This window comes from Lemur catta, chromosome 6 (assembly GCF_020740605.2).
Source record: "Lemur catta isolate mLemCat1 chromosome 6, mLemCat1.pri, whole genome shotgun sequence".
NCBI classification, from domain to species: Eukaryota; Metazoa; Chordata; class Mammalia; order Primates; family Lemuridae; genus Lemur; species Lemur catta.
Genome location: NC_059133.1, coordinates 53,412,490 through 53,437,500, shown reverse-complemented (window position 1 = coordinate 53,437,500; position 25,011 = coordinate 53,412,490). Strand labels below are relative to the sequence as shown.

The 25,011-nt window shown below is 40.3% G+C and overlaps 1 protein-coding gene across 1 annotated transcript in view; it reads right to left on the bottom strand.

Moving 5' to 3' along the window:
- Positions 1-25,011, bottom strand: part of LOC123639680 (SAP domain containing ribonucleoprotein) — a 46,899-nt gene that overhangs the window by 668 nt on the left and 21,220 nt on the right. Inside the window, exons 8-10 of the mRNA XM_045553726.1 lie at positions 24,745-24,767; positions 23,209-23,277; positions 2,425-2,514 (exon numbers count right to left, since the gene is read on the bottom strand). Coding sequence (XP_045409682.1) covers positions 2,425-2,514; positions 23,209-23,277; positions 24,745-24,767 — 182 coding nt within the window. The remainder of the gene's footprint in view (positions 1-2,424; positions 2,515-23,208; positions 23,278-24,744; positions 24,768-25,011) is intronic.

Here is a 25,011-nt window from a genome sequence, read left to right as displayed (position 1 = left end):
TTAACTGATGTAATTTATGGCGAAGGTGAAGGGGATGCCCTTGTGAGCAGTCTGGCCCAGACAGTGGCTATTTCTTAGCCCTCCACTACACAAAGAGGCATATAAATCTACAATGCCAGCAGAATAAATTGAGGGTGGTATTTGCAGGTGAGTCCCTGTCACATGGATCTCTTAAGGAAGGAAGCATCAAAGAGAGGGCACAAAAGTGGGGTAGGGTGGAGGAGGGAGCTTTTTTGTTCTGGGAGTGACTCACAAAACAGTACTGAATCCTTCATCCATACTCCCAACCACTGCCCCTGTAAAGGAGGGGACATTTTTTCATCCCATTCACACATGAGATTTAATATAGATTAAAAGGAAGTTGAATGCACACAAGTGCAGCCCACTCCACCTGGAATAGTGACACAATTCTTTGGAATCAAACAAAAATCATCTGGTTCATGTAAACTCCATCAGTCTCAGAAATTACTACTCCCTTACATACACTGACTCTTCCAACAAAAGCCACTGTTCCTTGCTATCCCACAAAAAAATCCTCATCATCTTTAACTTGGAGAGGCCAAATGTATTAATACCTACTTAGTGAGCATGCCTGGTTTAACAATAGTTTCCTTGGCAAGGAGGGAGTACTTTTTTTTTTTTTGAGACAAAGTCTCACTCTGTTGCCCGGGCTAGAGTGCTGTGGCGTCAGCCTAGCTCACAGCAACCTCAAACTCCTGGGCTCAAGCGATCCTCCTGCCTCAGCCTCCCGAGTAGCTGGGACTACAGGCATGCGCCACCAAGCCTGGCTAATTTTTTTCTATATATATATTTTAGCTGTCCATATAATTTCTATTTTTAGTAGAGACGGGGTCTCACTCTTACTCAGGCTGGTTTCCAACTCCTGAGCTCAAACAATCTGCCCGCCTTGGCCTCCCAGAGTGCTAGGATTACAGGCATGAGCCACCGCGCCCGGCCGGAGGGAGTACTTTTAACAAGAATTAAAATGAGCATAAGTTTACTTCTAGCTCATCCTGGTAAGTCAGTAAGTAAGCAAATACTTTAAACAAGTGGCACTTTATTCCCACTAGCACAAAGAATACAAACTCCTTCCGTTTCTTCCTAGTGAAGAGTGTAAACTGATCTGATTCTAAAATTTTCAGGGTTCATTTACAAGACTGACTCTGATATTTATTCATAAAAAGACTTTTCATAAGATTTTGAGTGTGCAAGGTAATAGATTTTTAGAGGATATCTCCAGAGGTAGATGTAAAGCAGTAAACCTGAATTAAATGGAAGCAAGATGGACAATTCTAAATTCCTTGCCATGCAAGAAGCCTTCTATAATTCTAAAAATATTCATTATTTCAATATTATTTCAGTTGCTCTTTATGTACATCCCAGGTGACACTTGGTCTCCATTTTACTCTCAAATCAGCAAAACAACACTGTCAAATGATCAATCTTAGTGAATGTGAGTTATCCAAGGGGAATCTGAGATATGAATGAACACAAGTTTTAAAAAGGGGCCACTCTTTCATTTTGAGAAACTATTTGTAAACAAAGTAGTAAGACAGAGAAGTCTCACTTGAGTCCGCTGTCCTATTCCAAAGGGGAGTCAGGCACAACTAAACTTGTGTCTGGTTTGGAGATGGCCTTCACTAAATGATCAAAATAAATATGCCCAGCAGATAATAATAATAGACACTATTACTTATTGAATATTTGCAATATGACAGCATCATCCCAAGCATTTTACATAGAACTATCCTTTTTGCACAGAATCATTTCATTTCACTCTTAAAATACCACTTCAAAGTAGGTATATTATTTCCATTTCCCTGATGAGGAAACTGAGGCCCAGGAAAGCACTATAACTTATTAATACTAAGTAGCAGAGCCAGTTTTAAATCCAAGCCTATCTGATTCCAAATCTTATGCCCTTTCCACTAGTCTAATAGACTCTAACATTGAATTTGATATACTGATGAAATTCAGCGTGCCCACTTCATCCAGAGAAAAGTTATCAAGCAAAAGGAAAAATAATCTTGTCATTTGCGCACTTAAGAAGTAGGCTGGGTGGCCAGGCGCAGTGGCTCACGCCTATAATCCTATCACTCTGGGAGGCCCAGGCGGGAGGATCACTTGAAGCCAGCCTAAGCAAGAGCGAGACTTCATCTCTACTAAAAATAGAAAAAATTAGCCAGGTTTGGTGGCACCTGCCTGTAGACCCAGCTACTTGGGAAGCTGAGGCAGGACGATTGCTTGAGCCCAGAAGTGTGAGGTTGCTGTGAGCTAGGCTGACGCCACGGCACTCTAGCCCGGGCAACAGAGTGAGACTCTGTCTCAAAAAGAAGTAGGTTGGGGAAACAGTGTTTCTCCACTCAGTTTATTCACCTTCATTTCCCTTCAAGAGCTCTATGAAGCATTTTAGGTATATTTTACCTCTGTATCCTCTGTGGTTCCAGTACCAGCTGAACTTGTGACAATCCCAAATCGCTCCTTCCTCTTTTTCAGTTTCTCATCATCTTCAGACTGTTCAGGGACAAAGAAAAGGGTTGAGACAAATTAGCCTCCATTCACAAACTAAATGGGAATGAAATTGTAACTTATTGGTCCTAATGTGCCAGCCAACCTTGTGCCAAGAACTAAGGATCACACAAACAGTAAAGACATGTAAGAAATGGAACAAGCTAGCATACAGCATGTTGTATCTAGAATGACTAAAAACTTAATTTTAGGTAGGGTCTCAATACTCATGAAACAAGTAGAGGCCAGGCAGAGTGGCTCACACCTGTATTCCTAGCACTTTGGAAGGCCAAGACAGAAGGACTGCTTGAAGCCAGGAATTTAAGACCAGCCTGGGCAACAGAACGAAACCCTGTCTCAGAACAGACAAACAAAATAAGATGAGTAAAATGAAGAAATGGTAAGAAATACCCACAAAACAAACTTCTGTGCTTAAGAGACTTTGGCAGTTCAGAAATATGGAAAACTGAGGTTTCAGTGAGTTACACCCGCAGAGAACAGGTTGGTAGAAGGTACCCAAACTACTTGTTGAACACTGATTACAAGTTACCAAGGAAGGAAAGGGGAAGAGGGCCAGAGTGGTTATTTCTTTAAAAGTTTTTTTTTTTTTCTGAGACAGTCTCACTCTGTTGCCTGGGCTAGAGTGCTGTGGCATCAGCCTAGCTCACAGCAACCTCAAACTCCTGGGCTCAACCAATCCTTTTGCCTCAGCCTCCCGAGTAGCTGGGACTACAGACATGGCTAATTTTTTCTATATATTTTTAGTTGTCCAGCTAATTTCTTTCTATTTTTTTTTTTTTTAGTAGAGACGGGGTCTCGCTCTTGCTCAGACTGGTCTCAAACTCCTGAGCTCAAATGATCCTCCTATCTGGGCCTCCCAGAGTGCTAGGATTATAGGCGTGAGTCACCGTGCCTGGCCTATTTCTTAAAAATTTATAAAGAAAACCAAGTGTTTGCTAAAAACATCCAGCAAAGTTATGGAAGGCTCTGAATAGTTCAAAATTATTTTGAAAAAAGATGAGTCAACGTGACAGCTACAGTCATCTGAGATGCTCTGGACCTTTTCTAAGCATCCATGAGACTCATGATGTCTGTAGAGAAGAATGTTTCAGTTTACCATGAGTTGGAGCTGGCCATTCTCCTATAATAGGTGTTTAAAAGACTAAGCTACTATTTATATCCGATACTGTTCAATAAGAGTCTCATATATATTCCCATCAGGACCTAAACCCTATCACTTTATTTATCCCACTTTAACAGTTATTTTTTCCTTCTCTACCTTCTCCTCCATCCAGTGACCAGTAATCAAAAGCTCAGACCCAGGGGGGTTCCCCAGGTGTCCCCCGCCTGCCAGAAGGATCTTCTAAAACCTGGCAATGTATGGTGGCAAATGCCTGTAGTCTTAGTTACTCAGGAAGCTCAGGAGGGAGGACTGCCTGAGCCCAGGATTTCAAGGTTACAGTGAGCTATGATTGTGCCACACTGTACTCTAGCCTGGGTGACGAAGCAAGACCCCCATATCTCTCTCTCCCTCTAGCTATCTATACACATACATATATATGTAAGTAAAACTCGGCACATCTATACAAAGATTCCATCCTCTCATAGTCTCAAGAGACTTCCCATGCCATACAGATATACCCATCCTCACCATGGGGCAGGACAGTTTCTTTGACTTTATTTACAAAACTTAAGCCAACAGAGGCCAGCTCAAAAGAGTTCAAACAAACTTTGAAACTGTGCGGTGCTTCTGAGCTCAACGTTTTTTAAACCCCAAGGAATTTATATTCCTATAGTCTATAGGCAAGCTGTGTCTCTGGGTGTCCCCAAACCACAGAGGCAATAAAAAGACCTACAGAAACAAAGGAATTTTTCAATGCCTCTACTGTCAACCCCAACCAAGGAGTTGCCTTTGTCCCTATGGCCACAGCAGCCACAATCAAAAGCAGGGCAGCGATCCAGCTTTCTGCATTCAATTTATTTAACTAGTCCAGTTCTCTGAACACAGCATGCAGGAGGAGTACTATCTCAGTCTGACTTTGACTCGTTCAGCTTGAGAAAGATGTTCATTTTTTGCCCTTTTGCTGCACTGCCTTCTAGTGAGTAGGAAAAGTGCTAAAAAAGAATAGTGGCTATGAAGGAGTGAAAAATCCTACACATGAGTTATCTAATCAAAGAGTATTATCAGAATAAACTATTGCCTACACAGTTTTCCACCTTTTTCATTATAAGCATCAGCAAATCCATGGGGGGGGGTGTCTAATTAATGCCATCCAAGCTATTGTAAAACACTAAGCCAGGTTTCAAGAAAAAAGTAGGCGCTGTGATTAAATTCATTTCATAGATATGAAAACTGAGGCTTAGGGAGTTTAAGCAACTTGCCCAAAGTCTCACAAATTGTTAAGTAGTAGAGCCTGGATTGGAACCCAGGACATTTTTTTACTCAAGAATCTACTCTCCTAATTGTACAATCTCCTCAGGTATCTAACATAAGCACCTTTTTAGAAAAACATTAGCAGAATGAAGTGTTTAATTCCCAAGGGAGAAGGATCACACCCTCCCTCTCCCTTAGCTAAAAGGAAATTACTTTAACCACTTCACATCACTCAAATAAATGTATCAATACTAGGATCGCATCCCCATGGTACCATACCATATGCCACCACTTTATAACTAACCAGGAATCCAAGGAAAGGATTCTAGTTAGTAATCTTTTCTTTCCTTCTTTCTCTCTTTGTTTTTTTTAGAGATGGAATCTCACTCTACTGCCCAGGCTGGAGTGCAATAGTACAATCATAGCTCACTGCAGCTGCAAACTCTTGGGCTCAAGCCATCCTGCTGCCTCAGCCTCCTGAGTAGCTGCGACTGCTTGGCATGTTACCACACCTGCTTTGTTAGTAATCTTGTACTAAAGTTTTTCTCAGCCGAATTTTTCTAATTTTGGCTAATTGGCCATTCCATCTGTTGAACTGTAATAAATAATTAGGAGGATTCCCAACAAACAAAAGTCCCACTATATTTTTCACTACCAAAGTCAAAGAGAAAAGTTTTCTTTTCTTTTTTTTTTTTTTTAAAGTCTTTTTTTTTTTTTTTTGAGACAGAGTCTCACTCTGTTGCCCAGGCTAGAGTGAGTGCCATGGCATCAGCCTAGCTCACAGCAACCTCAAACTCCTGGGCTTAAGCGATCCTACTGCCTCAGCCTCCCGAGTAGCTGGGACTACAGGCATGTGCCACCATGCCTGGCTAATTTTTTTTTTTCTATATATATTTTTTTAGTTGTCCAGATAATTTTTATTGCTATTTTTAGTAGAGACGGGGTCTCGCTCAGGCTGGTCTCGAACTCCTGACCTTGAGCGATCCACTCACCTCGGCCTCCCAGGGCTAGGATTACAGGCGTGAGCCACCGCGCCCGGCCGAGAAAAGTTTTCTTGATTTTGTCTGCTATACTAAGATAAAAGTGAACAAGGGATATAAATGGGGATTTGAAAATGAGAACTTCTGGAATATTCTAGATGATGTATCTCCATTTCACTAAGTCTCCTGGCCAAGTAGGAAACAGTTTCAGGGAGAACAAAAGGAGCATCCCTTCTTGGGGAGAGGCAGCACTAGCCCAATTCTTGCCAAACTACCACTATGAACCTTTTTTTCATTCAATTTCAATGTTCAAACCACAGAGGAGATGCTACTTTTGAAATCCAGCCATTATCTCAGCACAAACCCAAGGCCTCCCCTCACAAAGCCTATCTCCATTTGGAATGTGTGGGACAGTTTTTTCCCTCCTGGTTTTTAATTTTGTTACATCCTGAAATGGGAAGTTTGAATTCTAAATTAAATTTCCTGTATTTCCTTTTAAGCTCAAAGGTGAAGAGAGAACAAGGAACAGGAAAAGAAGGGGGAATACGTTTCTCTAGCCACTAAGGCTAATGTCAGAGATTTCCTCAAGAGCTTCACTTTTTAAAATCAGATCTTTGGTGCCTCTCCTAGAGATCCAGGCAGAGCATCTGCTCTAAACCCATCAGGGAGCTGGGGGGGGGGCCCAGAAAAAAAACAATACAGCTTCCCCCACCTCCCACAAATAGCCTGCCCTTTCCTCCCCACCCAGCACCCCTCCTTAAAGCCTCTTTCCTCCTTGCCCTGCAGGGAAAGTGCATAACCGGGCCCAGTAAATCAACACAGTTCTAATGATCTCTCTCACTTGACCCTTCTAGCGTGACGGTGTCGCATGGAAACAAACGTACAATAAACTTCACTCCATCTTTAGCTCTTTGCTGACAGGTTTTGATTCATGGGATGGCGGTACCCATCTGAGGGCCTCGATCAAAACGCATCTCTCTCTGCATTCATCAGGCCAATGCTCCCCCAGGCCATGCTCAAGTGCACAAATGGGGTTGTGCACCTGCAAGCAGCACTGACCCCTCTAGCTCAGTGTCATATACATTTGTAAACCTTTCCCTTCTTCATCCCTCCCCCATTTCCCTCCCCTAAACTCTCAACTACTAACAAATCTCTTTTTTCTTCCCATGCATTCTCCTATTCAGGAAGGTAAGTGCTTGAATCTGAAGTGCCCTTATTTCCTATCAAATGCAAACTTCTCAAAACGTGTAACTCACACCCAAAATCAGAGAAGAAACCTGTCCTCAGTGACCAAACACAGGTATAAGATGTTCAGACTAATCCCTATATTTCATTTCCTCCATCCTCTCATTCCTCAAGGTTTAAAACACCAAGCCAACTACCCGAATGATGCCAGTAATTTCAGCATATACAATCCTCATGGCACCCAATAATTGCCTCGTTTTTCTTTTTAAAATCTCATTTATAAAAAATGAGACAGGACTGTACAAATGAGGAGAGAGCACCCATATAAAAACATAAAGCATGATCTTATACTTAATAAAACCAAATACTACCATAAATCACTATCATATTATTTTCCATTAAGGAATAAAGGTAATTCCAAACTGAACCCTTTAGAAGACACCATCAACTTTTCAAAATTCACTTCTCTCCTTGTTTCCTTCCCTTTTTTTATATTTGGAAAATCCTTAGGCAACATAAAGAAAGTGATACTGCTAAGGGAAAAGATAGACATTCAAGGCTGCTCCAAGATACACATTACACGTGCTGAGAGTGCTTCCTTTGTACATAGGAACTATCATATAAGAGGTATTCAATATATGTTAGCTATTATTTTTATTGCCACATTCCTCTTGGTCCTTGGAAAAAAGTCTGAGATCACCAACAAAACTTTGAAGCTAATGACGTCATTCATTCTTCTAGATAAGTGAAATCACCAAAGACTGGTAAGAATCACATCCATTACTAAGACAAAAAGGAAACTCCCTTTAGCTGCAAGAGCAATGAGTACCTATTTGGACAGACGACTAGACTTAGGGTTAAAATTTAGGGTGTGGCAGAGTAGTAACTAGACAAAACCAGTATTCTCCACCAGGTACTATTAACTGTCTTCTTCTGTTTCTGGGACCTTGAAAATCGACACTTTGGCCGGGCGCGGTGGCTCACGCCTGTAATCCTAGCCCTCTGGGAGGCCGAGGCGGGTGGATCGCTCGAGGTCAGGAGTTCGAGACCAGCCTGAGTGAGACCCCGTCTCTACTAAAAATAGAAAGAAATTATCTGGCCAACTAAAAATATATATAGAAAAAAAAAAATTAGCCGGGCATGGTGGCTCATGCCTGTAGTCCCAGCTACTCGGGAGGCTGAGGCAGTAGGATCGCTTAAGCCCAGGAGTTTGAGGTTGCTGTGAGCTAGGCTGACGCCACGGCACTCACTCTAGCCCGGGCAACAAAGTGAGACTCTGTCTCAAAAAAAAAAAAAAAAAAAAAGAAAATCGACACTTCCAGGCTTTACTGATTTTAATCAACCCTAATAATTAATAACTATTTAAAAAATCCATAAAAGGTAATATCTGAGGGGACTGAACAAGCATCCAACCTCTACATAGACCCCAATCCCAGGTATTCCAAAGGCCCCTGAGAAATCACCTTCGCTGAATTACGTGACAGCAGTTTCAATCAACATTTTCAATAGCATTAATTAATTCACTAGTCATTCAAATTATCGAATGAGTGTCTACTTTGGATCAGGCACTGTTTGGGGCATTGAGAATATAGTGATGAATAAGATAAAGATCCATAACCTTATGAGGCTTATGAACTCATCACTGAATCACTACGAAGATGTATGCTATTATTGTTCCTTACATTACTGCATTATTAGAACCCATAGGGAAATTTTCTTTCTGGTCCCCAGATCCAAAATCATTATGCTTTCCTTGAGCAACTTGTCAGTTTTTACCTTGTGAATGCTGTGAATCACTGAAAACAGAGCAACTGTGCTTTCCTCTACTTACTGGCTGCCATAAAGTTTGGACCCAAATATATGGCCTGTCTCTGGCAAGTCATTTTGAAAATACAGACAGTCCCCAATGTACGATGGTCCAACTTAATATTTTTCAACTTTCTGATAGTGCAAAAGCAATGAGCCATACTTCAAGTACCCATACAACCATTCTGTTTTTCACTTTTAGTACAGTATTCAATAAATTACATGAGATATTCAACACTTTACTATGAAACAGCTTTGTGTTAGATGATTTTGCCCAACTATAGACTAACGTAAGTGTTCTGAACATGTTTAAGATAGGCTAGGGTATGCAATACATTCGGAACGTTAGGTGTATTAAATGTATTTTTGACTCACAATCCGCTTTTATTGGGACGTAGCCCCATTATATGTCAAGGAGCACCTGTATTTCTATTAAAAAGAAAGGCCAGAACTATTGAGGTGAGAGAGAAACATAAGAACCAGAGACAGAGATCAAACACCCAGATTCAGAGGTAGGAGCACAGTTAGTTCAGGGCTGCTACTGGGCCCTTAAGAATCTACTCCTCTATAAATATAATGGAATTTATTTAAAAGTACCCCTGAGAAGGAAAAAGAGAGGGGAAGACATTACCAGATTATAACTAGACATTTTAAATTAAGGGCTCTTGGCAATGGTTTCCATGGCATATACACTGTAGCCAGGAATTAAGTCCCAAATGGAAGATCAGATGCAACAATTGGCAGCTGAATACCATAGGTGTTTTCTAAAGTAACTGCCCCCTTTTTATGGCAAAGAACCAACATTAATATCTCTACCCAAAATGGAGTTCTGGCTTTTTTATTTTCCAAATCCAAATTGTGTCTTCAAGATTCAAATTCAAAAGAACACTTTTCAAAACTTACTAATTATATCCTGAATACAATAAAGAATACTGCTCCGAGCCTGTGTGCTAGGGCTATTTGCTCTGCCAAAAGGAGCCCAATTTGATTTAATTAGCACCCCATGGGCCATGTGCTGAAAGCATTCACCTTCTTCAATCTTATTACTAGTGCCACTCTGGACCATTAAAAGAAAATAAGGGAAACAAAACAGTGACCCAAAGTGTAACCCAGGCATATTTAGGGAATTTGAACTCAGTTAACTCCCAAGAACACAAAGCACGAGTATTTACTGGATTCAAATAAGAAATATCTCACTATTCTCTGAGGAGACCAAAAGAATTAACCAAGCCAGGCATTATTCTTGGTCGGTGCAACAAGCTCACTCATTCATCATCCCTCCTTATACTATGTGTGAGAAGCAGAAATTCCAATCTAAAGAATTCAGTCAGTATGTTTACAAGTAGAAATGGGCATTTCAGGGAGTTCAGGTACTGCAACTATTTTTCCCCTCCGTTCCCTGGAGTGATGGAAGAGAGGCTCACAGGGAGCTAAGATGGTCATATTTTGCAAAAATAACAAACAAGTAACTGACCCTTTTGTGAATGAATTACCATATTAAAATGTTACTTACAAAAATCAGGCCTGTCTGATTTTCCAAGGGAATGTAAGGTAGTAAGGCAAAAAGCAAAAGAGGGAGCCTTATGGTAACTTTCCTGAACCTCACTGCCACGTGACTAATGGCAGGATGAAAAGCAGAGCCTGGGGGCTTTCAGGCGATGGTAGATTAATGATGACATGGCCTTGACTTCCCAGAGGTAAAGGTTATGAAACACTCCAGGGTAAGTGAGCTTCCAATTTCATACTCTCAGGGTGAATGACAGCAACTGATGTTTTTTCTCTCAGAAACACTTCAATGCTAAAACACACAGCTGTCACCTCCCTGCCCCAGTTTCTGAAATGCATTATGCCAGCCAGACCACAGAACATGGGGTGGTCCCAAAAAAATCAATGCACAGAGCTTAAGCAGACTAAAGGTAAAGGACTAGACTAGCAGAGAGTACACTGCCTTAGCAAATACATGGTAAAGAGACACTCCAACACTCTCCACACACATACACCTAACATACCTTCCCAATATAATCATCTTACCTACTCTCAGCAATCTCCTTTAACTGCGAGATCAGAATCAACTTTTTAGGGCCAGTAGGGTGCTGGGAACTTTAAAGCTACACCAGAATTAGAGACCACCAGGGACTGTATCTCCTCCTATCTTCACAGATTTGAAGCCCAAGAACACAGCTCAGAACCAAACACTCTTCTCACTCACTAGCTCCCATCACTTTTTCTTTCTCTTGTCCAAATCAACCTCTTTCCCCACAACCCCCACTCCTCTTCAACCCCAGAGGAGGTCGTTTCGGTCTTGCTCTAGCTGATTGTAGGACAAAGCAAGGCAGGTGGAGGAAATGAAGGCTTCACACTTGAGACCCCCGGAAACTAAGTTTCTATTAAAAGTCCCCATCTCCCTCCCTTAAAAGCCAGGAAGCTGCTGCTTTTAAGGATAAGCGATGCAGAGCTTGGCAGAAATGTCAAGAAGTCAGCAGAGGGAAGCTAAAACTTTTGAGGGGAGGTTAATGCTATCTTAGACAAAATACAGAGAAGGAAGGGCAGTTACCTGACCATTCATAAATTTAAGCACCAGGAAAACAGAATCTTTTTACCTGGCGTATTTAAAAATGCAGATCCCCGGCCTCACCCTAATCTAATAAATCTGAACCTCAAAAGGGCAGGCCTACTGTATTTTTAAAAATACAGAGCTGTATTTTTAAAAGGGTTCCCCTGATGATCCTTATGTGCAGCTGTATTTGGGGATAATTCTAAGTAGCTTTAAGAAAATATGACCAAAAATTTAAAAAAGTTTCTCATCAACTCCAAATAAGTTTGCCATCCCATGCCAATTTTCCCCCACAAACACAAGGGGCCTTTCCAAAGTGTATGTTTCCTATAAACAGGATATCTCAGCCGCAGGATGTGAAGGTAAAAAAAAAAAGCTGTGAAGGAATCACAGAGAGCTCAAAGTAGTACACCTGTGTTACTGCTCTCTTAGAAGTCAAACAGAGAAGCAAAGAGCATCTTTCACCAGAATAGTTCAATACAGGAAAAGCATGCCAAAACAAGACCAGGGCACACCTCAGGTGTGAGGCGAAAAGAGCAACTAGGTTCAAACACATACAGGCATTTTTTTCCCTATAAAACTAATACAGAGGAAGAAAAGGAATAACAATAAAGTGGGGAAAGGAGAAACAGGATTTCTCTGAAGGCTCATGTGTTTTGCTTATTCATTTAGAGCACTAAGAGGTCCATCCTATAAGGCCTCTCATACCTCTGTTCATTTCCAATTGCTCCTTTTCCTTAACCACCTCATACCTAAGCATGGGCATGGTATGAGAATTCTAAAACTGCCTCCTCTACTTTATACCCCAATAATAAATTCCCCACCAATAATTACCTTTCTAAAGTCCAGACCAAGCATTTCAAACATAATTTCCTTCTCAATAACACATCTCTACTGCTAGGGATCTCCAGATTTAATATTTAATATAAACTTCAAATGTGGAACACCCTGAAAATACACTTATTTCTTTATATCTATATATCTACCTGTCTGTTTATATGTTTATTTTTGAGACAGGATCTTGCTCTGTTGCTCAGGCTGGAGTGCAGTAGTGCAATCATAGCTCACTGTAACTTCAAACTCCTGGGCTCAAGCCATCCCTCTACCTCAGCCTCCCAAGTAGCTGAGACTATAGAGGTGCACACCACCACACCCAGCCAAATAAAATACTGTTTCTTAAAAACACAAAAAAAGAATAGCAAAGGAGAGGCAAGGAGTTAATAATTTCTGGATCTTAACAAGGAATCTCAGGTTATTAAAAATGGGGCGTTTGCTAATTTATAAACACCACCACCAAGCATCCCTCTCCCCTGTAAAATATCCCCCAGTTTAATGCCCTGACTCTTTCCCACCTCCATCTCCAAAATACCACAGGATCTGACCTCCTTCAGCTCTTCAGGCATGAAAAGCAACCATTTTGTTGAGTACATAAGAAAATGAACTATTGTTAGGTAGATAGCGAGGGATTCTGGTTCTCCTAGGGACAAAAGTGGACGCTGTTGCTTTGGTGCAATTTCCCCACCTGGGAAGAAGGTCCCCATCTTGGCCCTGTTGCACCCTAATCTCCAGAGCAACTGCCATACCTGGGGAGGAGGGAATACCCTATGAATCTGCCAATCAACTTAGCACACCAGCTGCAAAAGAATGCAGAGGACTCTCTAGCCCACAGGCCAAGTGGCATAGGAACCACATAGTCTGGAAATTGACCTAGAACAACCTGCATGCATAGTAATGCAACTTCCAACTGTCCAATCAAAGTGGTTCCACGGTGACGTCTGAGCCACTAGGGAGATACCAATCTGGTCACTACAAAACAAGATGCAAACCATAACCCAGTCCTTTTCCTGGGCCCTTCCTTCTGCTCTCCCTTTGCTGCAACAATGGGTCCAGTCATCATCTGTGGCTTATGTATCATGCTCTGTAAACCTAAATCTTGCTCTATAATCCTATCCTTCTCTCCTCAATAAACTTCAGTTTTGTGTTTGCCTTACTTTGGTGCATCTGGTCATTTTTCGACCAAGGGCGCGCCAAGAACCAACATTTTCACACTGAAACCTGACACTTTCGTGTTAATTATGGAATCTTACTTTAATTGAACCTATAAGTATAAAATGTTACCACCTCTCCTTATCAATGCCAATCCAAAGAACAGTTATTACTCAAGTGTAAGCCTCTCAAGTAATAAAATATATCTTTTTTTTTTTTTTTTTTGAGACAGAGTCTCACTCTGTTGCCCGGGCTAGAGTGCCATGGTGTCAGCCTAGCTCACAGCAACCTCAAACTCCTGGGCTCAAGCAATCCTTTTGCCTCAGCCTCCCGAGTAGCTGGGACAGGCATGCGCCACCATGTCTGGCTAATTTTATATATATATATATTTTTAGTTGTCCAGCTAATTTCTTTCTATTTTTTTAGAAGAGACGGGGTCTCGCTCTTGCTCAGGCTGGTCTCCAACTCCTGAGCTCAAATGATCCACCCGCCTTGGCCTCTCAGAGTGCTAGGATTACAGGCGTGAGCCACCATGCCTGGCCTAAAATACATCTTAAACATTCCTATATTGCCATAGCTCTCACGTCATGAGGAGCCTTTGAACACCAAAATTTCCTACCAAAAAAAAAAAAAAAAAAAAAAAAAAAAAACTAATAACATACCCTCCAAAAAACAACCTTCCAAACACCACTTTTTCCATGGATCCAGAACCCGCAGATACAGAGGGCCAACTAGTCGTACTTGGCTTCAGATAGTTAGCTCTTATCTCATCACAGCCAGGAAGAATATCTGGGAATGGATAGATATTGCTCCACTTAGAAAAGCTAGGTCAGCTACTGGTCACCCCAAAATTAGATATACAACTAGATAAACAAGCAGATATAATATGATTTAAAAAATAATTTACCTTATGTACTACAGTGGTACTTAAAAAAAAAAACATCACTTAGAATGAGCCCACCTCAAGAACGTGGCTGGCAAAAACTGAAGGTATTTAAAAGTAAAACAGACTAAACAGAATACAGCATTGCCCTCCTTTTCAGGCTATGTTTACTCTTGGGGTAAAGACTGGAGGGAAGACCACAGAGAGGCATACAACTTGTTTTTTATCAAAGTCATCAGTTCTGACATGTTAAAAGAAGGAATGCAAAGACATTAGTGGGGGGTGGGGTATTGAGAAGGCAAAATAGAAAGGAGTTTTTTTTTCTTACCACAGAGTTTTTTACCTGTAGTTCTTCGAGTTCAAACTCAATGAATGAAATCAGAGAGAAAAATAAAATTAAAAGGTACAAGAGTGCGTGAACCTCTATCAGAAACTTCTCAAATATCCAGTTTATAGTAAATAGGCCAAAGCACCAGCAATGAATACTGACTTAGCATCAAAAATTTCACCTTGCTTCACCAAATTTTAAAAACTTTTCCTCTTAAAGTGTTTAACTTATATTAACATTTCTTGTCCAATTTTTTCCTCATACATAGCTAGGTGAACAGTGTGTGTCTGAGGATTAGGACATAGTGGGAGGGTAGAAGGAGAAGTTGAGCAAAGAAAAATTCGACTCCTATTTCTCTAGTTAAAATTAGAATACATTTTCAAGAGCCCTGGGCAAGAGAGAAAAATTCCATTCTGTCTCTTCCCTCTTCCAAATTCCTATAGCCAAGTGGTTCAGCAGCAGTTGAATGGCACACATACATAATGACATCATTGATTGGAACCATAATAGAAGGGAGAGGGGGAGAAACTGGGAAGGGAGGGAGGTGAAGATGTATTTGTGTTACAGACAAAAGACAAGTTCTGTTCCTCAGCAGGGACAAATGAAGAACCAGATGATGGGATAAACTGAGGTCAGAGAGTTTCCCCTATTGTTTCCTCTTGAAACAGCTCCTTCACCACTCCCCCAAAGTTTGTTCCATTGAGTGGGTAGAGAGCAGTGTATGTTTTTTTATCTTAAAGGGGAGGAGGCAGAGAAGAACAAATCAGATATAGGATTGCATATTGTGTCTCTCCATGAAATGGCTAAATATTTATTTACAAAGTATTATTCATTAGAAGTGAATTTTAAAGGAGTTACTCATTTTTGTTGAGTCTTAAAATGCTCTAAGAAATGTTATCCAAGAAATCCTGAGGACTATGTGGCTGACTTTTAGTTTTTCTTGAAATTCACCCTCTATGGTATCCACCCTCAATTGCTATCTCCATCTACTACATATATAAGCAACTCTTCTTTTCTTGCTTGTTAATTCAAGTTAAAAGAATACAGTTTTTTTCGGCCAGGCGCGGTGGCTTATGCCTGTAATCCTAGCACTCTGGGAGGCCAAGGTGGGAGGATTGTTCAAGGTCAGGAGTTCCAGATCAGCCTGAGCAAGAGCGAGACCCCATCTCTATTAAAAAAAAAAAAATAGAGAGAAATTAGCTGGACAACTAAAAATATATAGAAAAAATTAGCCGGGCATGGTGGCGCATGCCTGCAGTCCCAGCTACTTCGGAGGCTGAGGCAGAAGGATTGCTTGAGCCCGGGAGTTTGAGGTTGCTGTGAGCTAGGCTGACGCCAGGGCACTCTAGCCAGGGTGACAGAGCGGGACCTTGGCTCAAAAAAAAAACAATACAATTTTTCAAATAGAAGAAGCATTTTTGGGAAAACTGTCAATCTAGGATGACGAAAGGAGAAAATTCACCCAAAAGTTGTTTTTTTTTGTTTGTTTGTTTGTTTGTTTGTTTGTTTTTTTGAGACAGGGTCTTACTCTGTCATCCAGGCTACAATGCAACGATGTCATCATAGATCACTGCAACCTTAAACTCCTGCGTTCAAGTGATTCTCTTGCCTCAGCCTCCTGAGTTCTTGAAACTATAGGTGTGCACCACCATACCCAGCTAATTTTTCTATTTTTGGTAAGTGGTGAGGGTCTCGTTCTTGCTCAGAGCTGGTCTCAAACTCCTGATCTCAAGCGAACCTCCTGACTCCGTCCCAAAGTCCTAGGATTACAGGCACGAGCCACGGTGCCGAGCCCCCAAAGGCTCTTGATCAAGGAAATACAATCACTAGGAGAGCGTACACTGATTTTTTTTTCCCCACCTAAAATCCTACTATCTACATTTTTCTTGATCCCATGGGCCCCCTGAGAAAAGGGGAATGGATAATGAAATTCTGTACTTGGCTTAGGCCACTGCTGCTTGAGTATATCTGGATAGAACCCAAACCTACTTAGCAAGCTACTTTTCCAACTTATCCCTAGGATCTAATTCTTTTACCACTACCCCTTTCAAAAATATTCTCCCAAACTTCTCACCATACCTATGGTCCCTTAGGTTTATAAAGTTCCATGTTGGCAATGTCTTATGCCAGGCCCCACAGTTCTTCCTTTGGAAAAGGTATAGACACTCATACCTAAACTAACAATTCCTCATTATAGATTCCTCTAAGAAGGCTGGTGACTAACTTCTAAACAATAGTGCAGTAGTTCCTCTTATCCTAGGAGGATACATTCTAAAACCCTGGTGGATACCTAAAACCTCAGATAGTACCAAACCTTTTGTATATTATGTTTTCATCTATACATACATACCTATGATAAAATTTAATTTATAAATTAGGCATGCTAGGAGATTAATAATAACTAATAATATAATAGAACAATTACAACAATATGCCAGCATCACTACTCTTGTACTTTAGGGCCATTATTAAGTAAAATAAGACCTACTTGCACACAGCACTGCTCTATCATGACAATGTGATAACCAAGATGGCTACTAAAGGACTAACAGGCAGGTAGCGTGGATACACTGGACAAAGTGATGTTCTCGTCCCTGAGCAGGAGGGAGGAAGATTTAATCATGCTGCTCAGATAGGTGTGCAACTTAAAACTTAGGAATTTGTTTCTGGAATTTTCCATTTAATATTTTAGCACTGTGGTTGACCAAGGATAACTGAAACCATGGAAAGTGAAACCACAGATAAGGTAGACTCCTGTATGAACTTCTTCCTTCTCTCCACATCCTAATGGCTAACTTCTACAACAAAACCCAGCACTGAAGGGGAGGAACAAACAAACAACAAATATCTCTTGATTTATTGCATATGGTGGAAGGGAATCAAGACAGAATCAAATAGGCCCTCCAAAAGAGAGTAAACTGAGACCAGACTGCCATCAGTTAGCCCTAGTGAAATTTATATGCTGGAAGATACTAGTGCCCTCCTGTGCTTAGAATTAACTCTTTCTCTCAGCTTCCTCTTTGGTATCTCGGCACAATTTAGTGACAAGCCTCTCAAAAACAAGGCAGGTCCATATATCTCTCTCACTATGAAGTGGTTCATCCCCAACCAATGACGATCAAAAATGTAATACAAAAGGCTCATGAAAATAATCACTGTAGCTACCCCTAATATTCTAGCCACCAGCCTCAACAACAAGATCATCAGTGGAAGGATAGTTTGTTTTCAACCTTTCTATCTTCTGACACTGTGTAACACAGACCACAATCATCAGGGAAGAAAACTAGCAAAAATCACAAATCTGGGAAAAGTAGGCTTCGGGGCTAATATGCCTTAAGAGAACTCATCAGGACAGTATCCTACATGAAGAGCTACAAGGAGAGAAACTTAGTAATATTCTAGTAGAGAAAAAGGAAAATATACTAAGGTCAACAGGGATAACAAATGCCTATATCATCTACTACTAATCAAGGGTCAGTAACATATGCCCTTCACATTCCTAGAGGCACAGGGAGAGTATCAACCACACTCCAGTTTTCTGCTTAGTACCTGAGCTTGGGCTTGTTTTCATTTTTTTAAAAAAATACCCACCTAGGCCAGGCACAGTGGCTCATGCCTGTAATCCTAGCACTTCGGGAGGCCAAGGCAGGAGGATAGCTTGAGGCCAGGAGTTCAAGACCAGCCTGAGTAACATAGCAAGTCCCCATCTCTACAAAAAATTTAAAAATTAGCTGGGCGTGGTGGTGTGCAACTATAGTCCCAGCTACATGGGAGGCTTGAGGCAGGAAAATCCCTTGAGCCCAGGAGTTTGAGGTCACAGCAAGCTATGATCACACCAGTGTACTCTAGCCTAGGCAACACAGCAAGACTCTGTCTTTAAAAAAATAAAAAATAAATAAAAAACACCCCACCTCGATGGGGATTTCCTATAACTTCTTAAAGTATCATGTTTCTCCTTCCCAAATGTGCCAGTATTTGAAAAAGTAAAACAATCCACTCAAATTAACTATTAATACATCAGTTAACACTATAGTTCTAAGCCCAGACTTAGTTTTTACCAAAACCAATGTCTTTTGACCATCACATACTAGCTGAACTGGCTTCCCTTCTTTATTCCCTCTGTTTATCTCTCACTCATTTCAAAGATTAGTTTCCTATACGCCAAGTCCTATCCTTTACCAATAGTACTGACCCAAACACTATTTCTCTTGGGAGCCATGGAAAACTAACAGAGAAAAAAAACTGGTCAAGCACAAGACAGAAAACCTAGCTGAGGATCAATCAGAACCAACCAGGCAGATGTTATTTATCTGAGTTTTGTTTTGTTTGAGGGGGGTGGGAGGTTTCTTAGCCCACAGTCACCATAAGGCTTATGAGAAAAGGCATGCCATTCTATCTTCAAATAGTCCAAGGAGTTGGAGGGGAAAATTTACAGCCTCTTGTGTAAGAATTTTCTATAAATGCCAGTGCCATTCTTTGCCCTGTCACTTCCCATTACCCTAAACCAACAAAATTCTATTCACTGAGACTTGAGCTGGAAACATGAACGAACAGACTTTTCTTGGGCAGAGGGAAAAGGGGAGATGATTTGGGAGGGCAGGAGACAGCCAGATTTCTTTAGCTTTCTGTGTAGTGCCTAAAGTGTGTATAGCATACTAGTGGAGCTGAAAACTGAAATATATGAGCAGTCATGCAAAAGTCAGCCTAGAAAGAATAGCAGAGATTCAGTTTCCTCAAATTTGTAATATAGTCAAGCCACAAATCTAAAATATGAAGAGGAGATGAACTGATTATGACAGTTAAAAAAAAAAACCAATCATAAACACTATCTAGGCTGGGCTCGGTGGCTCATGCCTGTAATCCTAGCACTCTGGGAGGCCGAGGCGGGAGGATCGCTCGAGGTCAGGAGTTTGAGACCAGCCTGAGCAAGAGGGAGACCCCCACTCTACTAAAAAATAGAAAGAAATTATCTGAACAGCTAAAAATATACATATAGAAAAAATTAGCCGGGCATGGTGGCGCATGCCCGGCTACTTGGGAGGCTGAGGCTGTAGGACTGCTTGAGCCCAGGAGTCTGAGGTTGCTATGAGCTAGGCTGATGCCACGGCACTCTAGCCTGGGCAACTGAGTGAGACTGTCTCCAAAAAAAAAAAAAAAAACAACAACAAAAAAAATAAAACCAAAAACAAAAAAAACACTATCTGATCTATGGCTCATTTGCTCTCACACACTTCTTTTCTTTATTCATATACTATACTGGTCTACAGCAAAGTCAACTGAAAAGAAATCAGCAAGCAATCAGAGCCTTAAGCTGGATTAAGCAAACTCAAACCCTGTGCAATGGTAATGACAGAAGGCGAGTTTCTCATTGTCCTGTTTAGAATGTTAGGATGGAGAAGAGGCATCTTCACATTACCTACTAATTTCCACTATTTGTACCACATCTAACTGAATAAAACCTGTGCCTAGAGAATTATAAAACTTAGGAGGCTATAATGAAACCCAGAATCCTAGAATGAGGTGGACAGATGTATGCTGATCTGAGAGTTCCATAAATATAAACTCAATCATGTCATTAACCTTGGCCAACCAAAGAAATACTAGGCAACAACTCATCTCTGGTGATAAAGACTAGCTAAGCACAAGACTTTGAACCAGGCAACTCTCCCCAGAGAATGTAGCCACTTGAAATTTTAGAATTTGGGTCTAGAACACTAAGTTCTAGAAAAAAAAAATCCTTCCTTTTCCTATCTCTTATTCCCTTTCTTCTAACTTCTCTCCTTCCACAGATTCACTCTGAAACTGCTTATATTTTCTACATGTATTAAAAAATCCTGGGTTACAGAAACAATAGTCCAAATACATGGTCTGATAAAGGATTTCTATGCCACTTCCAAGTGTGAAAGTTTTGTGGAAGATATAAGTTAGACCTGAGTCATCTAATACAGTAGCCACTAGCCACATGTGGCTGCTTAAAATAAGTTCTATTGGTCAGTGCTGGTCTAGACAGCAAATATCACCATTTCTGGGACACTACAATGGTTTATGGGGCAAATTAATGGTTTATGGGGCAAATTAAACTATTAAAATTAGGAAGGTTCTGCAAATTTAGATTTATGATTAATGTAAACAGAACCTATACTGAAAGAGGACATCTCAAAAAGTCACAAACCACCAAGCAAAGTAGTCCCTGGAAACCATATATATTCTAGTAAAGTGCTACTCAAAATACGGTCTGCCTCCTGATGCTGGTCTCCAATCTGTTTCTTACCAGTTTGCAGTAGTCCAGGAATTGAAAATGTTTAGAAACTTCCACAATAATTTAACATTGCTGTGACATTTTAATTGTATTTTACAAAAGTATCACTCTGCAACAAATTGGAACTTTTTAAAAACTAGTTTTTTGCCACAGGTAATTTGAGAAGCACTATTCTGGCGTATGCACGCACGCGCGTTGTGTGTGTATGTGTGTGTGTGCTATATATATTGACAATGAGTGTTGTCAGAGAAGGAAGCTCACAGCCAGAGTTTTGCCAATTACCATTATCAGATTACCACCCTCCAGAGATTTAAAATAGCAGCTGAAATCTTATCAATGATCAACTAAAACACAAAAGTTAATTGACTCAATTAAGGTGATCAAGCCAGCTTACTGACAGAATTGAACTAAGAAACAAGGAAGAAAACTAACATTTACTGAGGGTCAAAGTGTCACTATGTTAGGTAATTTCAATTACCCTATATAATTATTTACTCTTCACAATCAGGTTTTTGGTATTACTCTAAGCTTTACTGATGAGGATCAAAGAAGTTTAGTAATTTGTTCAAGGTCACAAAGTTAATACAGGTATCTCTTTGTTTTATTCAGCTTCCTGTGGACTAAAAATGAAAATAGGACAAATATGGAGAAAGATTCTAGGGAAGGGAAGAGAAAGGCCTGAGCCAACATCCCTGTAATGAAATACTATAAAAATAACTCAGGTAGACAGTATAGTGTTGATGGATAAATTCCTCTCAGCAATGTGTCCATATGGACCAAATAGTAGAAGATACTATGTTCAATTTTGTAAATTCTGAAGGAATATAGAAACACAGACAATTCCCTCAAAAATGGGGTGAAGTTATTGCTGGAGTTCTCAGACATCTAGACCTCATACACAAAAGGAGACAGATGAGAGCCAGGGACCCAGATCCAAGGCACCCTTCTCCCTGGCCATCTAGCACAACACAAATGACTTTTGGTTTATAATGGTTCTTCGCAATTAAGCTGTATGTAGTTTAAAAATCACATACCCTGCCTCTCAACTCATTTGTTCTTATTTCACATAAACCAGCTAGTATTCCCTCTAAGCATCTATGGTCTCCGCATCATGTTAGGCACACACACCTAATTTTATATTTCTGCTAAACAACAAAAACATAACCTAAATGGAAGGAAGATGGAGCAAAGTTGTGAGCAAGGTTATGCGTTGCATAGCAGCACAATAATAACTTTTAGTGCTTAGTTTTTATCCTAAGCAGAAAATATAACCAATATCAGTTCAGTTTCTTCCAATGGCTTCCTAAAGAGCTAAATGTTTTCATACCAAAGTCAGAAATAAGGATTTTTTTTTTTTGAGACAGAGTCTCACTCTGTTGTCCGGGGTAGAGTGACACAGCGTCAGCCTAGCTCACAGCAACCTCAAACTCCTGGGATCAAGCAATCCTTCTGCCTCAGCCTCCAGAGTAGCTGGGACTACTACAGGCACGCGCCACCATGCCCGGCTAATTTTTTCTATATATTTTTAGTTGTCCAGCTAATTTCTTTCTATTTTCAGTAGAGACAGAGTCTTGCTCTTGGCTCAGGCTGGTCTTGAACTCCTGAGCTCAAACAATCCACCCGTCTCGGCCTCCCAGAGTGCTAGAGGATTTTTTTGTAAATGATGCTTTTGCTCTTTGAAATACCCTGCCACCACTTCAACAACCAAGAAACATGCTCCCATTCTCAAAGAACAAAGATTAGGAGATCACCCCCCTCTAGGCAAACAGGAAAATAAGGCCTTACCATTTCTCCAATGTGCCTAGCAAAACTCCAAAAGCAGCTATGCCCTGGAGAACTGATCACCCCACAAAGCATGGTGTCAACAAAGTCATCTTGCTTTAATAAGCTAAACAGTATCAGTTAGCAAAGGGGCAAAAAGAATGAAATAACTTTCTTATTTTTGTTCCCCAGAACCTCCAAGTGTTGTTTCTATATACCTTTGACCTAAAGACAGGACTGTCTTCTCCTGGTTATTTAATTTCCATTATGCCTATATCAGAAGTTAAAATACATGTAATAAGTTTTAGCATCACTGAATTCAACATCTTAACCAAGAGAAATATAGACCATGCTCAAATAGCCTGGTGAAAACTATGAAAACAGTCTCTGGAAAAAAATAACAGCTTGTGAAACAATTCCTGCAATGTAACCAATAGTCAGTATGAGGAGGTGATATTCAAAGCAGTATGTGAAATAAAGTGCTGAATAGCCAGCTATATTCTCATGAGAGTCATTTCCAGTCTGTGTAGCCCCCAAGCTGCTCTAATGTTGCAAAAATAGCATTTCTGTCCAATATACATTACCTTTCTGGAGATTGAAGACACATTCAAACCAAATCTTTGAGCTCTTTCCTTTAGCTTATCCAGGTTAACCTATAAAACATAGGGAGTAAAAAAAAGAACATATTTTTAAAAATCAAAACAGAAAATTGAAAAGGCAGAAATTATGATCCAAAGCTAAGAGTACAAATAAGCCTGTAACATCAAAGATGCCCTATGTGAAAAAGTAGGAAACTGAGCAGCACCTATCCATCCCATTGATTATTAAAAGGCCTCTTCTGGAATGCAATGAAAAATTCAGCCCTGTTTCCTTTGTTCATCAAAGATGGCAAGGGCCTAAGGAGAGTTTAAGATCAAAGTAGGGCAAACACTGCAGGAAAAAGCAAACATATGTCTAAATCATCACCTCCAGACAAGTCTACCATTAACAGTCCAAAATCATTAATTCCAATACATAGTCTCTGCAAATAGTTCTTATTAACTCCAAGCAAAAAGAAACTATCGCAGAAGTACTTCCTTCCTCAGCAGACAGTCTACCACCACTACCCAACTGAATTCTCCCTCCTTTTTCTTGGAAGCCTTGGTATATAGGACTTGCTATCATAAGGATGTTTAGGACATTTTCATTAACAATAATGATATTTAACCTTCACTTACAATATTAAATAGTAACCCCAAAAGTGAGATTTCACAAAGCTAAATGTTCTTCAACACAGCATTTGTTTCCACTTTCTAAACATGCTGACTAGTCACACAATGGTCCAGAAGACAATTCTTAACTCCCTGATTTTATATTTAATAGTGTTAAAAAAAAAATAGAAGTATGATTGCACCACTGCATTTTAGCCTGGGCAACAGAATAAGACTCTGTCTCCAAATCTCCAAAAAAATTAAAAAAATAAATAAATAAAACCAGTATCTGCAAATAGAACTCATAAGTTGCTCCCATAGACTCTCTTGTGGCAATTAAGAATTAGACATTATCCAGCTGAGTATGGTGGTTCACTCCTATAATCCTAGCACTTTAGGAGGAGGATCACTTGAGGCAAGGAGAGTTAGAGACCAGCTTGAACATAGTAAGACCTCGTCTCTACAAAAAATAAAAAAAATTAGGCAGGTATGATGGCACATGTCTGTAGTCCCAGCTACTCAGGTGGCTGAGGCAAGAGGATTGCTTGAACCCAGCAGTTTGAGGTTGCAGTGAGCTATGATGATGCCACTGCACTCTAGCATGCGCCCAGCTAATTTTTTCCATATATATTTTTAGTTGTCCATATAATTTCTATTTTTAGTAGAGATGGGGTCTTGCTCTTGCTCAGGCTGGTCTCAAACTCCTGACCTCAAGCGATCCACCCGCATCGCCCTCCCAGAGTGCTAGGATTACAGGCGTGAGCCACTGCGCCCAGCCTAAACTTTTTTTTTAAATCAGAACATACAACATTGTACAGAAACAGTCACCAAATTCATGACCTCAGTTCCTTTGATCTGAGTCTATAACTTTAAAACTAGCTATACAGAGTTAAGATCTGGGTGTGCAAGGGATAAAAAAAGATTTCTTACCATACTGGTGTCAGATGACAGACCTAAGGAAGGAAACAAAGTTTTTTTTAATAGTTTTATTAGTCATAAAAGAAGTCAACAATCTTCAAATCAAAGTAGACAACATAAAAACAGTATACAGGAACACATATCCTTTATCCTACGATAGAAAAGAAAGAAATTGCATCTAGAGATCATGTCTGCATTCACTGTTGGCAGGAACAAAATGGTATGGCTGCTTTGGAAACAGTTTTGCAGTACCTCAGAAAGTTAAACACAAAGTTACAT